Source organism: Oryza glaberrima, chromosome 8 (genome assembly GCF_000147395.1).
Source record: "Oryza glaberrima chromosome 8, OglaRS2, whole genome shotgun sequence".
Classification (NCBI taxonomy): Eukaryota; Viridiplantae; Streptophyta; class Magnoliopsida; order Poales; family Poaceae; genus Oryza; species Oryza glaberrima.
In genome coordinates, this window is record NC_068333.1 from 24373503 (window position 1) to 24394069 (window position 20567).

Genomic DNA, 20567 nt, shown 5'->3' on the forward strand with positions numbered 1-20567 from the left:
TTACTAACTGTCAGAGATTTTTCATTTTTAATCATTGCTCCCTAGCTAGCTAGTACTACTAGTTCCAACTTTATGGAGTAATTAACCTCATGGATCGATGGATGATGGATGGCTAACTACAGAAGCAGTGAGATGCAGCACATCAATTTATGCATCAGTGATGAGAAGAAGAAGAAGAATTAAGAAGAAGCAATTGATCGAATAGTAATTAGAGGAGCTAGCTAAGCTAGAGAATGAAGCGGAGGAGCTAGCTAGGTGGACGCCATGGATGCCTAAAGCAAAGCAAGCGGCCGATCGATCGAGCTTAGCGCGAGGTGGCCGTTTGATCACCTCGGGTGGCCGTGGAAGAAGTGCGCGCCGCCGAACGGGCCGGGCGTCGGGTACGGGTCCATCACCACAGCCGATGACGACACGGCCGCCGCCGCCGCCGCCGCCGCGACGCCGCTGCTGCCACCTTCGCCGCCGCCGTGCGGCGCCGCGGCCGTGCTCGGGGAGGAGCCCGCCTCGCCCGCGGCTGCGTGGCGGCCGCCCATGCCGCCGCCACCGCCGGACGAGTGTTCCGGGCCGACGTCGTGGAGGATGCCCTTGAAGACGTGGCCGCCGATGCTGACGGTGGTCTGGTACGCCACCTCGGCGTCGGCCTCGTCGACCGGCCCCAGCCGCACGCAGCGGAACACCGCCTCCGAGCTCACCTCCCGCGGGAACCTCTCGCCCACCATCATCTGCTGCTGCTCCCCTACAACAATTGCACACATCTATCGTAAGAAGAAGAATCGAAGCCATGGCGGGCGAGCAAGCAGTGCATAATTGCACGCAGCATGTACCTGAGGAGGTGGTGGGCGTGGTGGAGGTGGCGGCGGCGGCGGAGTCGCGGGGGCGCTTGGAGGACTCGGCGGCGGAGGCGAGGAGGTTCTGACGCTCGCGGCGCTTGGCGGCAGGGACCCAGGTGGACTTGACGTGGGTGGCGCAGTCGAAGCCGCGGCTCTTGCAGCAGGTGCGGCAGCGGAGGTGGGTGCAATCCTTCTTCGCCTGGTTGCCGCAGTCCTGGCAGCTGATGGTGCCGCCGCCGCCGGAGCCACCGGGGCCGCCGCCCCTCCCGCCACGCGAGGAGGGCGGCGCGGCGGGGTCATCGGCGAAGCGGATGATGTTCTGCGCGTAGAACGGGTGCGCGGCCGGCGGCGGCTGCTGCTGCCATAGCTGGAACCCGCCACGGGACGCGGTGCTCGGGTACAGGAACGCGGCGGCGGAGTCGGTGGGGTTAACGGGAGGTCGGTGGTGGTCGTCGCGGCCGTGCCTCCCTCCGCCGCCTCCTAACGGGAATCCCGCCATGCGCCCAGATCCATAGGGTCGATCAATCCGCCGGCTCCCCCACTCTCGTTCCCTCCCTGCCGCTTCCGCCTCCGCCTCCGCCGCCGCCGCCGCCCCGCAGCATCAGCATGCAGCCGCCGCGTGGCGATCGACCGACCGATCTGGGATAGAAAAACAAAATCCACGAGCTCCTAAAGCTGCCTCCTCTTGCTGCTGCTGCTGCTGCTGGTGGTGGTGGTGGTGGTGGGAAATTTTGGCTTGTGTGCGGCGCGGCGCGGGGGGTGAGAGAGAGAGAGGAGGAGGAGGACGCGGCGGAGGCAGCTTTTTGGGCGGCGAGTGATGAGGTGGGGGGGGGGGGGGGGGTGGAGTTAATACTACTGGGATGGGATGCTAGGGAGAGGAGGAAGAGGAGACAGAGAGAGAGAGAGAGGAGGAGGAGGAGGAAGGAGGGTGAGATTTTTACTGTGTTGCGTTGCGTTGGGATCTTTGTTTGCACGCAAAAGCACAAAGGTGCAGACGGCGCCCTGCCTCCCGCTGCAACGCCAACTGAATAAAAACAAGGCACTACCTGCACTGCACTGCACTGCATGCAGCTAGCTGGGCTGCATGCCTTCCTTCGCCCTCTTGCTTCGATAACCAAACCAAAATACTACTAGTGAGTTGTGATGGAATCATATTACAAAAAGTTTTAGACCCTCTCACAAAAAGTTTTAGTCCCTCCTATAGAAGTTGTGATGGAATTATTGTGCTTTTATTAGAGGGACTAAAATTTAGTCATTCATTCCCAAACACATTAACCCCCCACCCCCACCCCCACCCCAACACACCCAAGTATAGCTGTCGACTGAATTACCTTCCTAGATTAACAACAAAACTAGATATTTGACACCCTCAAATCTCTAAACCGGACAAATAACCCCCATCAGTCCTGTAGAAGGTGGTTTTAATCCTGCATGGCATCAACGCGCGCGATAATGTATTAATCCATTCAGGAACATTTCAATAAAATAAATATTCTAAAATTAGATGGTCCCACATGCCATGCTCATGCCTTTTCCTTTCTTCCACCTTCCCTCTCTTCGTCCCCTCCAGGGTAGACAAGGAAAGCAGCGGGGGAAGCAGCGAAGGCGGCAGCACTGACATGGACGCCCTCAAGACAAGTCAGAGGAAGAGGAAAACGGTAGGAAAGTGGCGGTGGTAGCGGCGAGGCGCCCACCGGATCTGCCCCCTCCATCATCAGCGTCAAATCTGTGGGAGCATGCCGGTGCCGAGCGGCGGCAAGCTCGGGGGGGAAGGGGAACCACGCAGGTACTCGCTGTGTAGCGACAAATTGCATTTGTCCACAAACATGAGGGATCTCATGCGCTGCCGACATGGCCTCGGCGCACGTCTCCACCACTTGCCACCCCTATCCTCTCTTCCCCGGAGGTGATGCGGACACTGGCGAGGCAAGTCTCACCACTGCAAACCCAGTCGCGCTCGTCGGCGCTCGCTCCAACCAAAGCTTCCTCCCGTAGCTCCTGTCACTACTTGGAACTCACTCCCAACCGCACCCTCTCCCCGCCATTCCCATCGCCGCCTGGAGCGCCCTCCCATCCGCGCCCGCCTCGGACTGGTTCCCCTCCTATCCACGCCAGCCAGCCGCCAGCTGGAGCCACCCAACCGCGCCTGCAGCCACTCGCCTCCAACGCTAGGAGCACAAAGAAGGGATTAATATGACATGTCGCTGCCACGTGTCTGCCATGTAGAACAAAAACTGCTCCGAATTAAGTCATGGGGGGGTAATTCATCCAATTTCAATAGTTCGAGGTTTAATATATGTCTGGTTTTGTGATTCGTGTAGGGTTAATTCGTATTGTCGTAATAGTTCAGGGGTAATTCGTACTTTTCTTAATCATATTTAGGGCTTTGTTTTTGTGATGGAATCGTAGTATATACTAGTGTTTGTTTGAGTTTGCTAACACCACATTTGAGCTGACAGGCCAAAGCTTTGGTACACAGTGATAAAATTTCGTGTATTTATCATCACAACTTTTAAAATGTGACGTGTACTGGGAGAACATATTAAAAGTACGATGAAGGCAGGTTTTAAAAAGTTTTCGAGCAGGTCGCAGCAGGAGCAGCGATTCATCCGAGCGACGAGGCGCCGCGCGCAAGGGCACGGTCTTCCGTATACGTATTCCATCCCACATATCCCACCGTGCCGCCGCTCCGCACTTAATTTTAATTGTTTTCTCCCCGAGGCTTAACAAACTTTAATTGTTTTCGATCCATCAGGGCTTTCCTGCCTAGCTTTTCAGATATACGTATGTACTGTACTGTAGTACATGCACCTCTTCAGCTGAAATTCTGAATTGTACACACGTACGTACGTAGAGAGGTGTATAATACGGACGTACATGCACTACATTAACTCTGATGCACTTGGACTTCACACGTACGCCAACAGATCATATATCTAGCCAGCCGCGTTCTAGCGCCGCCACGTTTCTCTCTTTCTCATCACGTACTACTCCTACATACTCCCTCCGTTTCGAAATGTTTGACACCGTTGACCTTTTAATATATATTTGACTGTTCGTCTTATTCAAAAAATTTAAGTAATTATTAATTCTTTTCCTATCATTTGATTCATTGTTAAATATATTTTTATGTAGGCATATAATTTTACATATTTCATAAAAGTTTTTGAATAAGACGAACGGTTAAATATGTGCTAAAAAGTCAACGGTGTCAAACGTTTCGAAACGGATGGAGTAATCCCTAAGGTTTTATGGACCAGTTTTCGTAGAAAGTCAAAATGGTTTTATAAAGTGGCTAGCTAACGCGCTTACCCCTATTGTTTCTATAGGGAAGTGACAGCCACATAATCGAAATCCTGAATATTATGCAAAGCTAGTCGATTTTTTTTGGCATATCTCCTTATCACACATAGTCGTTGCATACGGGTCGTCTATCTACTCCCTCCGTCCAAAAAAAAAAAAAAGATAAACCCTGGTTTCCGTGCCCAACGTTTGATCATTCATCTTATTTGAACAAATTATAAAAAAAATTAAAAAGATAAGTTACGCATAAAATATTAATCATGTTTTATCATCTAACAACAATGACAATACGAATTATAAAAAAAATCATATAAGACGGACAGTCAAAGTTGGACACGAAAACTTAGGGTTTGCCTTTTTTTTGGACGGAGGGAGTATCTCTGTTCTCTTTCAACATTAAATGGAAAATAATGGATGTGCTTGCTTCTCGAGCTTATAAATGGCACGTTTTTACAAAAATAAGAACAAATTCTATGTAGTAATTTGTTATAAAACTATTCCACATAATTAATTTACTCCTCGCTTGCACACTCACATCATTTTCATATATCATCTAGATATTACCCGTGCTAATACTTTATTGGTTTGTGTACGTACGTAGCTAAATATTTGCTGACTGATGCTCTCTGTCAATGGAAGAAGGAAGCAGGAAGTCATCCAATCCGGTTTGTAGGCCGAGCAATATACTAGTACTAGTCCATGTTGGACCAGCCGTGGACAGTGGACTTGGCTTCAATTCTTGCAAAGAGAAATAAGAACTCACCATTTGCTATAACTGACAAGTCACATAAGGTGTGATCAACACTTTATTGGTTATAACTATGACAAACTTTAGCTAGCAAATAAAAGTACGATGCGTGAACCAATGCACTAATAAAGTGTGACTTGATTCAGCATGATATTCAATCAAACACTAACGTAAAATTTTTTTTGGCACGTTTAAGGCTTGGTGGAGCAAACTACGGTCACCAACCAAACAAGACCCTCGAACTCTCAGTACTGGAGTAGTAGTAGTACACGCATGATGCAATGGTTCACAATGGATCGATCGATCGATCAAGCTGGAGATGATGTTGCCAACCAAGGAACCAATCATGCACCAACAGCATCGCCTACACCTTGCTGTAGATGATGTACAAAAATTTCCCGTGCTGTACTCGATCGCTCGCGGCCTGGCTACGAAGGTGCGACGGTAATATTAAGCAAAGATAATAAACTCACTACGTCCCATAATATAAGGGATTTTGAGTTTTTTTTCACTATTTGACCACTCGTCTTATTAAAAAAAAATTTAGTTTTTTTACTTACTTTATTATTCAAAGTACTTTAAGCACAACTTTTCATTTTTTATATTTGCATAAATTTTTTTTAATAATACAAGTGATCAAAGAATATAAGCAGCCCGGGTCCACTATTCGGCCGTGACCACGTCCCCTCTCCGTTCCTAAACTGCATAGAAATACTAGGACTAGCTAGCTACCTCCTTTCGTCCCATAGAAATCAGCATAGTACTGGATGTAACACATCTTAATACTACGAATTGAAACATACATCTATCTAAATTCGTTGTATTAGAATATGTCACATCTAATTCTAGATTTGTTTTTTCCTGGGGCAAAGGGAGTAGTGATCACTCCCTCGTTTTGCTACTAGTTACGACAGATTTTAAAAAACTAGAACAGTAGATGATTATTTGGAATTATCGGGCAAAATAATCTAGCACGACATGCAGTCTGGTTTCTGCTTTTGTTTTAACACAGTACAAATGTAGACGCTCATATAAATATATGCATACTCATTCATATAAATGTACGCACGCACAATATACTGCTATGAGTTCATGAGCACTTTCGAATACTGAACCGACACATCTCAAGATTTATGAGCCCTACATAGGTGTTTCGCTATCGATGAGCTAATTAATATCTTGGGATTTATAAAGTCTATGAATTTTGAACCCGGTGAAAAGATTCCACCACACTAAGAACCTAACAAGTTTCTATGACGCCGTTGACTTTTTGACCAACGTTTGACTATTCGTTTTATTCAATTTTTTTTTGCAAACATGAAAATATTTATGTCATGCTTAAAGAACATTTTATGATGAATCAAATCACAATAAAATAAATAATAATTGCATGAATTTTTTTGAATAAGATAAATGGTCAAACGTTGGATAAAAAATCAACAGCGTTATACATTAAAATATGGAGGTAGTAATAACTGAGTAAAAGAATAAAACAGACTTATAAGCTTTAATTCATACTCTTTTTAATTTAATTTGGGCTCTAGACAAACCGGCCCCGTGCATGCATGTGTTGGTTGTTTTACCCCTGCAACTATCAACTATGACAAGGTGCATGCATGCGTCCTAGCTACCGTCTACCGAACGTTTCAACGACGACGTCGACGACCACTCGATATATGGGTGCTAAAGGGGTTTTCCTAGCTATGGCTACTAAGCTACTCCTACCAACTTTTTCACCATGAAAACTCAAGAGCAGGGAAGTGAACAGTGTCCTCCTCCCTGCCGTGCCCAGAGGGTATACTACACGTTGTGTAATATATATTCCACGTGTTAATTCCACTAAGATTTCCATCAAATATACTATGGAGCATAGTACACTAATATATATTTGTGTAGTACGCACTGTACGTGGTAGGGCTCGATCTCCCTGAACAAAATTACTTCGTTAAATGTCGTGCACAAATATAATCGGCACATGCTACACATGTATGCACATCGTTTGGTGTGGAGATGCTAGATGTATATAAAGCAGGCTAACATTAATTTGAAAAGATTTTCTATAAAATGGATAGTTGCCTAGGCATTTCACAGCTTATATATGTTTACATTTATAGTTATAAATTAATTCTTTTTTAGATGAAAATTTAGCAAGAGCTTCAACCTCTTAGAAATTTTCCTTTGAGTTCATCTCTCTTATCCGATTCTTGCATTTTTCCCGCGGTCCAATCAAACTATCATTTTTATGTTTTTTTTGTATTTTACAATTACATTCATGTCAGAATATCGTGCTTTTTCTATTTCTCCGTTTTTCCATTTCTACGATCCGAAGGGGCCTTGACTCCTTGAGGATCGTACGTATAGAGCTGTTCCATATACTTCCATGTCTTGTAGTAAAACAGGAATATGGATTTATGGTGTTGTACGTTGGACGACAGAACGTTTATTACTTTTCCCTACAGTACACATTATTCCATCCTTTGCAATTTACTCCTACATCAAGTACGTGGTCGATCTGAGAGACCCGGTTGCCTATAGTCGGTCAGAAATCTGGTCCCAGCTGCTGCTGGTGGCTGGGCACTGTTTGAATTAATCAGTGAGAGCTATAGCTGATGCTGATCGATGCTGGAAATCTGCAATCATTCAGTATAGCTAAGGAGGGCCCATACCCATTACGTGAAAATGACAAAGCGTTTGTTGTATATCGATCTCGACACAGTAGTTCATGTGTCATGTGCATATAATTAACAGGACGTACGTACGTACGTACGGCCCGATCGTACGTGGGACATACTGCTGCTAGCTACATGTACAGCCAGCGGCATACAGTGAAAACAACAAGCCAAAAATTGAAATGCATTTGCATAGTAGTACTCGGCAGTACGTTCGCCGGGTAAATTAGTTAACTCTCATCAATTAGTATTGCATTGGTTAATGACGATGCATGCATGTAGAGCATTTTGCATGCATGATCTCCTATTCACACAAGATGCTTGCACGGGTTATAATAACGCAACGCACTACACCAGTAGTTATGACTTAATGACAGAGAAAAGGATGAATTAACATGCATAGTTATGCAGCACACAGAGAGCATATGCAGGAGTACTGATCGAGAGGAATATAGGAGTCTCTTCAGTCTTTACTTGAACTGTGAGCAACTAATACTCCATCCGTCCCATATTAATATAGCAACCTAAAATCGGATGAGACGACGTATCCTATTACTACAAATCTATACAGAGAACATGTTCAGATTCGTAAATCCTAGATTACTATATTCTAGGACGGAGGAGTAATACAGTAACCACACAAGCATGCATGCATATCTCATCATGCATGTGTCCATATAAGCCAAAAGCCAGCTGCAAGATTGCAGAGATATCAATCGATCCGGACAAGAAACCTGAGTCAGATCCCTGAAAGAAGATGGTCTCTGTTTACATCGACAATACATGCATACTACTGCACTAGACAGTACTCCATGAGCACTACCATGCAGCTAGCAATATACATATACTGTACTAAGGTGAGCAATACAGTAACGACACATGCGTATATTATAGCTGCTGCTGGTTCCTTGGATCCGTGTGGCTATATATACACCTACCTAGCTATATACACGTACGTACAGTACACGGGGAATATCGAGATGCTGTATGGAATAATTATTGGCTTGTATATTGCTTCTTTTTTTTTAAAACGACCCATTGGCTTATACTCCTAGTACGCAAGTATATTGCAATATATATGTTGTGCAGGAAAATTACTACTAGTAGTCCCTAATTAACTGTCAAAATGCCATCATCGAATAATAAGTCAATCGGTCGATCGGTAGAGATTGCTGATCCTATGATATGCACTAGAGCTACATAGACTACAGTGAGACACTGTATTTGGGCATGCATCTTGTTAATTTTACTCTTGAGAGGTCAGCTAAGAGAGCTTCGAGTTTTATTAGCTGAGCGAGCATATACATGCAGGCTGGCGAGCTAGTAGCCGCGGCCAGATCGAGAGCTAGCTGCGTTCTTCTTCAATTAATTGCTTGCGCAAAACATGCACACCCGCCCGTTCTGATGAGCGCATGTGGCGCGGTTTAATGCAATTTTAATTATCCATCTCTCGTCGTTTATCGATCCATCTGCGCATTGCATATCAATATCAAAGCAGTGCCGTCCCCTCTGATAAATCCTAGTACTGGTAATAACTACTTCATCTGAATTGATAATATTTGTCGTTTTAGATAAATATATTATCTCAAAACACAATTGTAACCATTATTTTTTATTATAATATAAAAAGAATATCAACAAATACAAGGTTTCATTGAAGTATTTTTAAGACTAATCTATATATAGCTAGGATCTTCATATTTCTAAGATAAATATTTTAGAAATTATTTATAGTTAAAAATTCAAAGTTTCACATCACTCATGTCCAAAACGATAATAAGTATTATCAATCTAGAGGAAGTATGTGTTTTATTTTTAAAACTAAACTTTGGCCAATGTTTTCTCATAAAATTGCAAACACGTATTTTATTAGTATATCTCTAATAGTCATAAAACCAGTATTGTGTGAAAGTACTTGGAAGTACTTCGCCTGTTTCAAATTATGTTATTCTAGCAAATCACACATAAACTAATTAGAAGTGCCAGATTATATTGTTACCTTTAACAAGTACTCCACCCATCTAAAAAAATCTAGTAATAGATTAGACACAACCTATTTCAACGAATATGGAGACGGGGTCTATTCAGATTTATAGTACTAGGTCGTGTCGTCACATCCGATAGTAAGTTGATATATTTTTGCGATGGATAGTCTAGTGAGAATCATAACTGTATTAATAATTGACTACATTAATGAAGTTAGAGAGGTAATGTCACCTCTAAAAGTGATTTGGAACATGTGAACGACAAGCTTTTGATAAAAAGAATAAAGTTTAAAACGACATGTAACATAAATCTAAGGGAGTATAAGCCTAACAATGTCCCTTCATTCGTTTTTATATGGCGTTGATTAGTTCAAAAATGAATTAACCAACATCATATAAAAAAATACAGAGGGAGTAAAATTTATAGCTAGGCTAATTAAATTTATCTATACATTAATCTATTTATCAAGATATATATGACTTATAAAGTGCACGGAGAAGTATGTATGTACAACAATCAAGTGAGAAAATAATTACTCATGTTAACTCCAAATAAACCTCAAATAGTTGGTAAGTACTAACCATACAAAAACAACCGCGGATTCGTATCATGCATGGGGCCATCAACAAATCGAGAACAAATCAAAAAGTCCTTGTCTCCGTAAAATTTACTACTACGACTGCCACTATAGCAGTGGCTGTTAAGATGCATGAGACTGTAGCAGTGCAAGATGGCAGCCGGCTCCACTGTAGCTGTATAGTGCAAGTCCTACATGGTCGATGAATGCATGATCAACTACAGGCAGGCATTGACAAAATGGCCGCGACGCATGCAGCAGTAGAACTCCCTCCGTTCCAAAATGATCATCATATAGTTTTTTTAGATTATTCCTAAATAATCATCATATTTGTGTTTATTTATTAAGTCTATTCATTATTTGTGCATTTGAGTAAATAGATATTGATGCATGCATTCATACATACAAGTATTTATAACCCACATGCAATATCTTGATTTGTTATTGGCTAGAAAATAGTGGGTATGGCGCATGCATCGAGTTTATTGCTAGAGTAAATATAGTATGAGAGAGTTATTAGTTTTTCTTGATCTTGATGTACTACCTATGAAATAAGTAGATCAATTTGGAATGGAGAGAGTATTAATCTTGATCCGATCCGTTAGCATTGACAAACGTGGGAGAGATCCGCTGTGTTCGGATTCCATGGATGGGAGCTAATCCCTCGTGCACAGAAAACGGAGTGTTCCATTAGCACGTGATTAATTAAATATTAGCTATTTTTTTAAAAATGGATTAATTTAATTTTTTTAAGCAACTTTCGTATAGAAACTTTTTGCAAAAAAACACACCATTTAGTAGTTTGAAAAGCATGCGCGTGGTAAACGAGGGAGAGGGGATGGGAACATGGGGTTACAAACACAGCCTACCCACTAGCTACTCGATCGTGTGTATAAAACAAAGCAAATTAACTCGACCGCAGTAATAAGGCTCTCGTCTTTGTTTTAGATGCGGGATAAAAATATTTATATGTGTATTCTTAATGGTTCAAAAGTTTTAAAACTTAAATTCTGTTCGTGACCGATAAGACAATAAGTAGATAATGAAAACTAATTCCTCATACACACAGAAAAAACGAAGTTAAAACTGAATGTAACATATTTTAGTGATACGAATCTAGTTAAATATATGTCTAAGTTTATAGTAATAGGATATGTTATAATCGGTATTAGGTTAGTTTTTTATGGGTCTAAAGGTAGTAAATTTTAAACAAGAGAGGGAGCATTTGATTGATTTTAGAGAGAGAGGAGGGAATAAACTCGTACTCGTAGAGTAATTTTCCTTTGGAAAAAAAGGATGGGAAGAAAGAGATGGAAGTCCGTGGCGTGGGCCAATAATGGGGCAGCCAATCCAAGGGCATGCAATGCAACGCATGGTATCAGAGTCGGAGTAGGACACCTCGAGCCGTGCGCGCTGTACGACGCGGTTGACTCATCCTCCCACCTCCTCCTCCTCGAGAATCCCCACCCCATCGATTCCCCATACAATACACATCCACACCACGCTGGCCATAGCTGCCACTACTTCAATTTCCCCATTGCATTTGCATTGCCCACCGGGTAAAAACACCATTAGAGCAAGGGCGTGTTTACTCGGGTATTATATAAGATATAGTATTGAATGTTCGGTACTAATTAAAAACTAATTACAGGATATATTAAGCCTAATTAATCTGTCATTAGCAAATGTTTACTGTAGCACCACATTGTTAAATCATGAAGTAATTAGGCTTAAAAGATTTGTCTCGCAAATTAGTCGTAATATGTGTAATTAGTTATTTTTTAGCATATATTTAATATTTTATGCAAGTTTTAAACACTCGATGTGACAAGGTGAAAAAAATTTTTGGGTGGGATCTACACAGGGCCCAAGTTTAATTATATAGCCAACTACAAACTTCAAATTATCTACAGTCAATTTAATAAACAATTCATATAATAATTATTTAAAAACATATACTACTATAAAAATAATATCTAGTTTCACTTATCATACACACATTATGTTCTATAGTTTGTGTTATAGCTGGGTATAAAGCTGTAGCCCTGCTATTCTTATCCCTTCTCGTTTATCTTTTGAATATGTACTGCTATTGTACCTGCTCCGAGTCACAAGGAGAGGTGAGCTGAGGTGAGCTGCGGCGACGTCCAATCGCGGCGGCAGCGGCGGAGAGCGAGCGGCAGGGGGGGGGGGGTGGGATTTGTTTGTCTTTTCCAAATGCGGCGGAGACTGGACAGACGGCGCAAATCCCCACGCCTAACGAACACCCACACCCACACCGGCCCACACCCACGGTAAAAATAAAAAAAAAGAAGCAAAAGCTAGGCAGACGACGGGACAGTGATTGTGTGATGAATATCTCCTGCTTCGTTTGCTTCGGATAGCGTGCCTCGCCTTGCAGCTGCAGCTGCAGCTGAGTACCGGGTGATTGAAAATGACCACAATCTTTTTTTTTACAGTGTCTTCCCTCCATCTGAGATCATCATCTCCTGTCCTGTGTGCACTACTAAACCTGTAGTAGTATTTTTTTTTACAGTGCCTTTTAAACCTGCTTAGCGGGGTAGTAATTTAATTACTAGCACGGGCTCAACTATGGGATTGCTTTATTACGCTGCTTTAGATGAAGTAAACTGCGGCGTCCACTGATAGGCGCCTGTGGGCCAACGTTCCTCGATCGATCTTCTGCTGGCTTAACATGACATGAGTGCTTCATCAGCTGAACCCACCAGACCAGTCACCTGTTTCGTAGCGGAAACCATCACCTGCTGACATAGGAAAATGCTAAAAGGACGTTCTCTCTCGTTTGGACGGGATGGTACTTCTAAGATATCGTCTAATATCTAGACAATTTTCATTCTAAAATATAAGCATTTTTAGCTATTAATCTGGACAACTCCAAAAATTATTATATTATAAGACGGATACAGTAATATATAGGTATCGGTTGATACCCCGTTCAGATGAGATGATACCTCTATACCTAGGTATCAGGTAGTATCATTTCATTTGAACGGAATATTGTCCCGTAGCATTGCCCGTTAACATATCCTACTATCTATTTTGAGCCTAGCTCACCACATGCGGACGGACGCCTGCTACTATCTATCTACTCGTTCGATCAATCCTTGTTGCATTCGCTGACTTGAATTCTTCATTCTTCAAAGGAGGCTTGCATATGCATCACCGTACGTGATCGGGACGGACGACACTTGCGGCAAAAGTTCCAATGTGGTCGTGGGCTCGGAATAGGCCGGCCTGCTACTCTCTACATAGAATCTGGCCCAATGGATACTCTAGGCCGAACATGACCAATTAATCCAGCCCATTTTGTCTGGGAAATAAAGTCTAGTCCCTCAAAGCGCAGATACTTGTGGGCCCAGATTCAGCAATATTTGAGCGGTAAATCTAATTGGAGAGCCATCTCCAATTAGTCTTAACCAGAGACACCCACGTGCTAGTACTTTAGAAGTTTTAGTTGCTATTAATCCATTGAGCAAGTAGGGGAAATATCCCTATCATCTATGTTTCAAATAAAATTTTCTCTTAAATTAATTATCCGATTTACAATCCGATTACACCGTTGTGTTCGTAATAATTAAATTTTTACAACAAGATCTCACATGATTATATTTTGATGAAAAATCATAAATTACTTTATGATATATCTAAATTACTTTTAGATTTCACTAAGTTACTTCTCAGACATATAAAAGTAAATTCAGTAAAGCCTAAAAGTAATTTACATATATATTATAGAAGTAACTTATAACAAAAAAGAAAGAAAGAAAGTAACTTTAATTAATGCCTTATTTCATTGAACAAATTATCATATATATATATATATATATATATATATATATATATATATATATATATATATATATATATATATAAAAGTTACTTTTATATTTGATTAAAATACTTCCTATACATTCATAATGCTCTGAGGTGATTACTTTTATTATTATTTTAGTTAATTCTATAATTTGTACTGGTTAATTTAATTTCTAGATAGAGTCATGTTTTTATCTCTACAACGGATTTACTTCAAATGACATGCTAAAGTTACCTTCGTTTTGTTCTAAATTACTTCTATAATATATGTAAATTACTTTTAGGTTTTACTGAATTTACTTTTATATATCTAAGAAGTAACTTAGTGAAATCTAAAAGTAATTTAGACATATCATAAAAGTAATTTGTGATTTTTCATCAAAATATAATCATGTAAGATTTTGTTGTAAAGATTTAATTGTTACGAACACAACGGTGTAATCGGATCGTAGATCGGATAAGTAGTTTAACAGAAAATTATATTTGAAGTATAGGTGGATGATGCCTCTTATAGATGGAGTGATAGCTGGTTCATACAGACCAGATACCACTAGCTGTGTATTTACGTCCATATTTGAGGGAGTGACGTCTCGGTTCGTTTGACTCCATTCATAAACCACGCCGGTGCGCATGCTATGCTGAAGTAATCTCGTGTTGGGCCAACGTTGACAAGGAAGAAATTTTATCACAAACAGCAGCTGCTACCTCTGCAAATCTCTATGAAATCAGCGTTGACACTGACGTTTTTGTGAAAAATGGACGACTTCGATCGTAATTGGGCACTGTGTACAGCGATTCAGAACGAATCAACGAGCATTGACTTATCGCCTTCAGTTACATCATTCCTCAAGCAATGCTCCCCTTTTTATTATTATTATTATTATTATTATTATTATTATTATTATTACACTTCTCTCTCCGGTTTCTTAATTCCTAACATTTTGGATAAGATTAAGGCCAGATTTGTATAGATTTGGCAATCATTGACTTCAAAAGTATTTAGTTTAAAAGAACTAAAATAACATATATCTATTTATCTTTTAAAGTTTTATAATAAAAGTAAAGATGTATCTTTTATTGTATAATTATAATAGAAAAATAAGATCAAATATATATTTTAAAAACCGTATCATTGTCTCAAACATTAAGAACTATGGAACCGGAGGGAGTACATCATTTGCATTATGCAAATCAACAAGCAATTAATCAAGCACCGAGTTCAGAAAAAAAAAAAATCAAGCACCGCCACGGTAGCTAGCTGCACGTACCAACTGACTCATCCACCATCATCAGTGCAATCAATGCAGTGCCGGATTATTATTGTCCATACGGTGATAGTGACACACAGACTTTTGCATGCGTACGTCATCATCAACTGTGGACGACGTCGCCGGCGCAGGACACGAACGCGCGCACCGCCGCGAAGAGCTCGTCGGCCGTCTCCTTCACGAACAGCTCCGCCGCGTGGGACCCGGCGAAGTCCGTCTTCGCGACGACCTCCACGCCGTGCCCCCGCAGCCACGCGACCAGCTCCCTCTGCCTGTCGATCAGCGGGTCGCCGTCGCTCCCGGTGACCAGGCACCGAGGCAGCCCGGTCAACGCCGCCGCCGCCGCCGCCATCGACTTCGCCGGGTTGCTGAACTCGTGGTCCCGGTCGGCGCCTGCCGGCAGGGCGAGGCTCCAGAGCTTGTCGTTCGCCTCCAGCGGCAGCACCGCGTCGTCGCCGGACTTCTCCTCCGACGGCGTCCGCGCCACGCCGCCGAGGTACGGCTGGTGCAGCACCAGCCCGCGCACGGCGGCGGGGCCCAGGTCGAGGCCCCTGCAGGCCCGGACGCCGGCGTTGAGCGCCATGTTCCCGCCGGAGCTGCTCCCCATGACGAAGCACCGCGACAGGTCGCCGTGCGCCGCGATCCAGGGGTCCCCCGCGGCGGCGTCGCGGAGCCAGAGCACGGCGGAGGCGGCGTCGTCGTAGGCGGCGGGGAGGCGGTGCTCGGGCGCGAGGCGGTAGTCGAGGGAGACGACGATGGCCGGCACGGCGGCGGCCATGGCCTCGCAGGAGGCGTGGTAGAAGACGCTGCCGGTGGAGAAGAGGACGAAGCCGCCGCCGTGGAAGTAGAGGATGACGGGGAGCTTGGACGTCGGCGGCGGCGGCGAGGCGGGGTTGGGGAGGTAGAGGCGGAGCGACGTGGCGAGGGAGGCGTCGAGCGGCACGTCGCGGGAGAGGACCAGGCCGGTGGCGGAGGGCGGCGCGTCGGGGACGAAGGGGCGCGTGATGGTGCCGTCCGGGTGGACGGCGATCTGCATGAAGAGGTTGCTCGACTTGTCCGGCGACGGCGGCGCGGCGGCGGTGACGTCACCCATGCTGTCGGGGGCTTGCTCGCTCTGTTTCTTCTTGGATTTCGGAAGATAATTAGTGCTTACCAGCCTCGTGAGCATATATAGTGTGTAATCCTAGGTTGAAGTCTTTAGTTTGTCTCTTTTTTCATATCATGTAAGTGTAAGCTGAGTTTGTTTACGCGCGTATTTTATAATAATTGAGTGTCGCTCGTTAGGTAAATATCGAAACATTATTGTATTATTTATAAAACATATTAAATTATTACACGCTATTTAAAGATGATATCAAATATTTTAAAATAAATAGATATAATTTTAAATGCTCGAACAGTAAGGTTATGGACAATGGCATGATGTGCACGTGTAGTTTTTTTTTATGGTGATGGATCATGGAAGCAAGAAACAGAGTTGAGCTAACGAGTAGGCGTCGTTTTTTAAGTTGTGATAATAAGTATACTTGTACTGTCACGGTTATCAAAAGGGAATTGAAGTCTTGGCAAGTTGGCAATTAAGAGCCTGTTTAGTTGGTAAACAGAGGAGCCAAACAAAAGGTCTGTTTAGTAATTTAGTTGGTGAAATAAAAATTTTTGGGTGTCACTTGGACGTTTGACCGAATATCAGAAGGGATTTTCAAACACGAATGAAAAAACTAATTTCATAACTCGCTTGGAAATCGCGAGACGAATCTTTTGAGCCTAATTAAGCCGTCATTAGCACATGTTAATTACTATAGCACTTATGGCTAATCATGAACTAATTAGGCTCAAAGAATTCGTCTCACGATTTAAATGCAAACTGTGCAATTAGTTTTTCTTTTTATCTATATTTAATGCTCCATACATTTGTCCAAAGATTCGATGTGATGCTTTTACGAAAAGTTTTTTTGAACTAAACAGTCCCAAAATAGAAGCATGCATAAGGGTAATAAGAAAATTTAGTAATAAATAACATTTTTATAACAGTTAATGTATTTCTTGTCTCAACTATTGTAAGTAGATAGTCTTTAATTTAAGAGTCCCACTACGATGCTCTTTATTGGTAGTAGAAAACAATATGAACCATTGAGCTAATTTGAGCGAATGGATCAGATATATTTTACTACCACTCTAATTAAGGGGTAGTAGAAACGTGGAGACGTATTATTGTAAAAAAAATGTATTGAGAGGGGTATAATTGTCATTTAAACAATGATTGAATCCCCCTCCTAAGCTTTTTCGATGGAACATGAGCGATGTCAGCGCAAAGAATGGCTATAGATCGATCTAGTCGGAAAAAAACATAAACAAAGTTACGCTTAATCACTATATTAGTAAATTACTAATTTAACTTTGATAACGAACGGTTCAAATTATTTCTACTGGTAGTATAATATTATTAGTATAGAGCAGCAGAGCATTGTTCTTAATTTAAATTACATATATTTTGTTATAAAAACATATTTGTTTAAGACGATATATCACACACTATCTTTGAACATGTCGACAAAGGTTACATACTTCCAACCACCCACTTTGGCGATCGACCAGCTATAATGCTGACTGTTTGTCGAACTTTCTTCCTCGTTCGATCTGCAGAGGAAGCTCAAAAGGCTACCTGTGGCGCAAGAATATCGCAATTGTGGCTGTCGTCGAGTGACGCATGCACCATTGCTGCTGCTGCTGCATTTAAACAGGATAAATTGAATAAACCTGCAGCTGATCGAGCTCATCTCCGGCCTTCGTTAAGAATTTGTCTCCGATAAGAACTGTGCCATGATCGAGTTTTTGACCAAATTTATTGTATTAGGAGGGTCACATCTCTTTCTAAGTAAGTTATTTCTGTAACGAAGAAAGTACTCCATCCATTTCGAAATGTTTTACACCGTTGACTTTTTAGCACATGTTTGACCGTTCGTCTTATTCAAAATTTTTTGTGAAATATGTAAAATTATATGTCTACATAAAAATATATTTAACAATGAATCAAATGATAGGAAAAGAATTAATAATTACTTAAATTTTTTTGAATAAGACGAACGGTGAAACATGTGCTAAAAAGTCAACGGCGTCAAACATCTCGAAACGGAGGGAGTAGCAAGTAGCAGTGGCAGTTGTGCTGTGCTCCCTTCTTTTAAGCTATTTTTGCTTCCTGCAAGGAATGATTGTGGCTTAATGCATAAATATGACGGATAAAAGTTAAAGTTGGATAGCAAGTCAAAAGGATCGATAAAAGCAGGGGAATGCACACCTTGTTGACTCAAAGCAGACAACAGATAGTCCAAAAGATGACTTGAGCATTCTGACAGCGTGCTTAAGGTGCTTCCTAAAACTTTCTTAATTAGCATCGGCTTCTTAATTAATGTCTTTGGCCATTCAAAACACAAGCACGTGGCCACTTCGCCATCGATAATATGATAGTGGTGGAGGGTTAGCATCATCATATCGCCATCGATAATGGCATGAAACATTTCTCCCACACGGTTGCCCGGTAAAGAGGCCAGCACAAATAACGCATGGAAAAGTAGGATAACGACGTAACGAGTCATAAAAAATAGAGAAAGAAATGAGAAAAGCAGGGAAAGAAGCTTTGCATTGCACACCATATTGTCTCAAACTCAAAGGACACAGCATATATGAATTTAGGGGCATAGGACGCATGATTTTTGCGTTTTGATTCGGCACTTATAATCTCTTCTCTACTATTATAAAAATTGAAGATATTTTTATCGGTATTTTGGTACGTCATCCGTATTCATGTCGGTTTTTAAGTTCGTTTGCTTTTGAAAATACAGATCTGTGTATAAGTCGGATTTTAAGTTCGTTTGCTTTTAAAAATACAAAAGAAGTCGTATAAAAATTTTCTTTAAAAAAACTTGCATGCTAACTTGAGATGAAAGTCGGACTCCTAATTACAGTTCATTATTTTCTAAAAAAAATCCGAGCGAATTCCCACAGTAAAATTCATCTTAGCTAAACCATATAAGAATAATAAGATTAAAATAGCATTTACCCGTTGCAAAGCACATGCATTTTTTCTGGTAATAATTAAAGATGCTTTTCATATTGCAACCAAGGATTATTTGCGGATCAGCCCACAAACCATATATAGGCCATTAAATGGGTCATAGCCCATCTACGGGTGTGTGGGCTGGCCCACTTATATCCTTATTGCAACCTGGTCCAAAATATTTATTACTGTGTGTACTAATCGTTTTGTACTAGTAGAAAATAAAGGATCAAAGTTGCGTGAGAAGAGTGAAAGTCATCACCAGATAATAAGTAGGATAACCAAGGATCAAAGTCTCAGGGCGTATGTGAACTTTTATCCGAATTTTTATTTTTGGCCCAGCATATGTTGGGCTGTTTCTTTTTTTTTGCCCGTGTCTATTTCTCTTTCGGGCTTAGTAGGCGTTTTAGACTAGGCCGAATTCAGGCAGATGGGCCTCACTGCCCATGCATATGCTTTTTTTTCTCAAAAATATAATTTTTTAATTTATATAACATAGAGTTTGTATGTTATTTGTATATATGTACAACTTTTGTATGCATTTTTTCTTTCTCAATTTTTTTTTTCAATTTGCACATACAAAAATTTTACACATATATGTATAAAATTCCGATATATTTTTTTTCGTATGTATGTGCAAAGTTTATATATATATGAAGACATATGTATAAATTTTCTGTGCATAATAATAATAATTTTGTGGCAGTCCAATAGTTAAGCGTAGGGAAAAAAGGAACATGAGAGATGGGAGGAAGCAGGGGCGACCGAGAGAAGTGGGCCTCTGGGGCGACACGTGCTGCTCCCGCGCGTGACCAACTTAACCCCCGGGGCGCTCTAACTGGAATCCCTTATCCTAAAATAAGTTAACTTTGTATGATTTGTATGAGATAGTGATACATTTTAATACTATAGATCTAGATTGGATTAACATCCTGTTTGGGAAACAGGGACTTATATTAATTACAAAACTCATTCCATAACCTTGGACTAATTCACGAGACGAATCTTTTGAGTCTAATTATGTCATGATTTAATAATGTGATGCTACAGTAAACTTTTCATAATTATTGATTAATTAGGCTTAAAAAATTCGTCTCGCAGATTAGCTCTTATTTATGAAATTAGTTTTTTTATTAGTCTATATTTAATACTCCAAATTAGCATCCAAACATCCGATGTGACATGGACTAAAAAGTTTTAGCCCCATCTAAACACCCCCTAACTTATTTTTAAGATTGGAGAAGTATGTTGCTGTTGTTGTTGATGTTCCATTCCACACAAATGGACCAAATGGTGTA

At 41.6% G+C, this 20567-nt stretch overlaps 2 protein-coding genes across 2 annotated transcripts; both read right to left on the minus strand.

The window, feature by feature from the left end:
- On the minus strand, positions 1 to 1895 carry LOC127782932 (protein SHORT INTERNODES 1-like). Its single transcript, XM_052310213.1, has 2 exons — positions 825 to 1895; positions 1 to 736 (listed from the first exon to the last, which is right to left on the minus strand). The coding sequence occupies exons 1-2, from the start codon at positions 1327 to 1329 to the stop codon at positions 327 to 329; spliced, it is 915 nt and encodes a 304-aa protein (XP_052166173.1). The 5' UTR covers positions 1330 to 1895; the 3' UTR covers positions 1 to 326.
- A 13167-nt stretch (positions 1896 to 15062) lies between these two features.
- On the minus strand, positions 15063 to 16425 carry LOC127781625 (probable carboxylesterase 8). The gene has a single exon (XM_052308612.1). It carries the CDS (start codon positions 16381 to 16383, stop codon positions 15319 to 15321), a length of 1065 nt encoding a protein of 354 aa, XP_052164572.1. The 5' UTR covers positions 16384 to 16425; the 3' UTR covers positions 15063 to 15318.
- Between the last annotated feature and the right edge of the window lie 4142 nt (positions 16426 to 20567).